The following is a 3,590-nucleotide window of genomic DNA, read 5'->3' as shown; positions in this document are numbered from 1 at the left end:
GGACATTCCATAGGCGTAATGGTTTTTATACTGTACAAACTGTATTTTCTATCACCCTACATCAACCCTACACCTAAACCTCACAGAAAACTTTGTGCATTTTTAGATTTGCAGAAAAACACTATTTAGTATGTTTTTAAGCCTTTTGAATTACAGGGACACAGGAAGTGTCCTCATAAAGTGTCCTTCATGTTGTAATACCTATGTCATACCCGTGTCATTATACAAATCTGTGTCCTCATAAATCACATAAACATGCACACACACGCACACTTCAGAAAATAAAAGAATTTAAAGCAGACGATGAATTCTTAAAACAAGAGAACCATCCTGACCAGACAGAAATGATAAATGTTAACATGTGTGGCTTTAAAGGTCAAAGGTTGACTGAGGGTCAGGAAGAATGAGCAAGGGGGGAAAAAACTAAGTGACCTCTTTTAAAACATAACCTTAATGTCTTCTTGTGAAAATACCACAGTTACCAAAAAAACAAACAAAAAAACAAAGCAACTACTATGTCTGTCATTGTTTTGTCTTTCTGTATCTCACTTGAGATGCGAGTATAAAATGCAAAATACACACTTGTAATCCCATGTGCTTCCTACCAGCATTCACTCACACCTACAGGACTGATAATCCACACATCAAGCACACAGAAACACACATGACATCTGATGCTACAGTACTTATGGTGACATGTCTCTTACAAACGTGAGGCTGAGTAACTGAACCAATGAAAACGAGTCTCGAATGGACCCTGTGACCTCATTTCCGTGCTGTAACGCCCTAAGATCTCAAGGTCTAGTGAACATGTCATGCGCGAGAGCCAGCGGCATGAGGAATGAAAATAAAAGTCACAGCAGCATCATTCAGCGCTCCTCCTAGTGCTTACGTCACACCAGCCGTTCATCAAACAATACATCCGTCCGCGCCAAAAAAACCCTGTTCGCTTTGTATTCTTATAACATTTAATACGCATGTTATATCACACGAAACATCCAAAACAGACCACAACATGTTTTACATAGACACAACTATGAGAATTCGCTCGGTAACGACGGACAGTGAATCAGCGCCTCTCTGGACCTGAATACTACCTTTGTTTCCGTACAAAGAATGTGTGCTGTAAAAGATTAGTCTTCATAAAACAGCTTAAATCGCGTTTATATATTATGTTAAAATAGCATAATTACTAAAAATGCCAATGAAAGCACCTATGTAGGTGTTTCGTCACCTATCCTACCTGGCTCGTCTCCGACACACGAGAGCAGCCGCCCCGCCCTCACTGCAGCAAATAACGGTCCACACCGCCATTACACAAATAACGTTACCTTACGGAAAAAACGACCTGTTTGACTTCTGACCAGTAATACGACGGAAAGCACTACTAACAACCACCTTATGCGCTAAATCTTTCGTTCTCAACCACTTCAGGGCTGCTGAAACCGGACTCCTGCGCGCAAAATAAAAATATAAACACAGCAACCTGTGTTCTAGCAACGAGCGTACAGCGAAATATCACTCAATAGTAGATGAAAGCCAAATAAAAGGCAATCGGTCATCGGTGTGAGCGATGCGGACGACATGCACGACTGCAATCAAACACCATCTTCTCTCTCTAACGTTACCTGCACAAGTTGCCATTTGCCGTGGCGTGTGCTGGGCGCCTCTCTCGCGCTTCGCTCGGGCAGATCGCGTTTCACACACCGATTCCCCTCCAGCGTCTGTGCAATCACGGCTCTGGACACGCGAGGAGTGCGATGAACGGTAAAAGAGGACATTGGCTCGCTCCGTTGTCTCCTCACCGTTCAGGTAAACACGTTGACGGCTCCTGAGCGTATTACGTCGCGAGCGGATCCGCGCTCGTTGTCACACGCACGCACGCACGCACGCACAGGAAAAGGTAGCTCGGTGCTCATAACTGCACGGCGGACTATATTAACGTTACAGGGTTACCGGAAAGGTTATTTAAAGAGAAAGCGACGTCAAACTAGAAGTCAGCATCTATTCAGTGTTGGGCGTGGATGTTTAGATAAGAAGTGGATGACAGCAATATGTACTTTTAAAATTACTTTAGTAAATCTTATGTAAGATAGCACATGAATTTGTAGGCAATTCTCTGCAGAATGCAACAATTGTTGCTCTTATGAGGAAATGGCAAAAGCTATATATTTAATTAGAAAGAAAAAAGTTGTGTAATATGGCAAAGTGTTGTTTTCTATTAATTAAATAAAAAATATTCTCTTGTAAAATCTAGAAATAACATTCAGCTAAAGATTGCTCGCTTTTAAAACTCAGGACTGGACGCTCTTAAAGGGATAGTTCACCCAAAAATGAATATTCTCAAATTATATTAGTGACTGTCACCATTCACTTTTATTACATACTTTTGTAATGAGAGTGAATGGTGACTGAAACTGTCATTCTGCTGAACATTTCCTAGATATATAGGTTTGAAACAACATGTTAAATGATAACATAAAGTTGTGATGAACTGTCCTTTTAAGTATTTTATTAGATTTGTGAGCAAATTGTGACGGCGTTATGGCACCAACAACTGTCAAGAATCCCACTAGAGACGTCATTTAAATGCAATAAAAGTGTATGCTTTAGCATTGTACCTATACTGTAGTTTTGAATGAGTGCAGCACTATTTGATTCACTCAAGTTTTTGATCAGGACGAACTCTAAAATAATTAATTGTGCCTTGTATCGAAGTAGTTTAACGGACGTGCGTCCTTCCGTATAACGGTCCGGGCAGACTCAGGTATAACGGTGCAGCACACTGGGACAGCCCAGCCCGCTCCCATGGTACACAACTTCATAAGTCGTCATTAAACTAGTCCAAAGTTGGAAAAAAAAAACAACCGGAGCAAATTTAAAACAACTTTTCTCCCTTTCGTTCTTATGTGTGTGATCTGATTTCAGCCTGTGGGACTCACCGTTGTTGCGTCGTGGCTGTGTCTGTTTTCTGCGCTGGCACCTGGGGCCATCCGCCATGATTTTTGCACTGTGTCTGAACGCTGCCTCGCGGATTGAGCCCCCTCTCCCCCCTTGGTTACCCCCTCCCCATAACAGGCCCCTCTCCGCACCTGGTTTACGACATTCTGCTTTACGACATAAACTTTTTATGCAGCGAGAACACCTCTTCTCTGACGCCCCACCCTCTGTGGGCAGCCATCCACTTCTTTCAAATCTGGGGCAACATCCTACATGTGTAATAAGCGTTTATTACATGAAGTGTTGCCAGCAAGCGGGCAAAAAGAGTTTAGAGACATTTACAGGGAATAGGTTTATTGTAATATCGGGAGCGCCCCCGAGAGGCTGGGAAGTCTGATGACGTAGTTTGTTTAACTCTTTAAATGCAGGTTAAATGCCAGCGCCAGTGCAACAACAGTGCAAGCACAGCATTTCAGTTGTTTTCTCTCTTTCATAAGTAAAGATACTGGGATTGATTGGATCAGGGTTAAATATGTTGATTCATATTAACTGATATCAACAGATTAAAAGATTAAAATCTGTATGAGGTCAGCACATTGTTCGTCAAAATATTCTCCAAGTATTCATATTAGTAGTCGAACAATATAATG

At 41.8% G+C, this 3,590-nt stretch overlaps 1 protein-coding gene across 4 annotated transcripts in view; it reads right to left on the bottom strand.

Annotated features, from left to right (window-relative positions):
• Positions 1-3,078, bottom strand: part of LOC107704560 (zinc finger E-box-binding homeobox 1-like) — a 21,477-nt gene extending 18,399 nt beyond the window's left edge. For 3 of the 4 annotated variants that reach the window (XM_016507512.1, XM_016507515.1, XM_016507514.1), the window contains exon 1: positions 2,943-3,078. In XM_016507512.1, coding sequence (XP_016362998.1) covers positions 2,943-3,000 — 58 coding nt within the window. In that variant the 5' untranslated portion in view covers positions 3,001-3,078. Of the gene's footprint in view, positions 1-1,628; positions 1,881-2,942 lie in introns of those variants that run through there. The other variant, XM_016507513.1, reaches the window with a different exon arrangement.
• Between the last annotated feature and the right edge of the window lie 512 nt (positions 3,079-3,590).

This window comes from Sinocyclocheilus anshuiensis, unplaced genomic scaffold (genome assembly GCF_001515605.1).
Source record: "Sinocyclocheilus anshuiensis isolate Anshui unplaced genomic scaffold, SAMN03320099.WGS_v1.1 scaffold2906, whole genome shotgun sequence".
Lineage (NCBI taxonomy): Eukaryota > Metazoa > Chordata > Actinopteri > Cypriniformes > Cyprinidae > Sinocyclocheilus > Sinocyclocheilus anshuiensis.
Note: the sequence above shows the minus strand (reverse complement) of the source record. Positions and strands in the feature narration are given on the sequence as shown.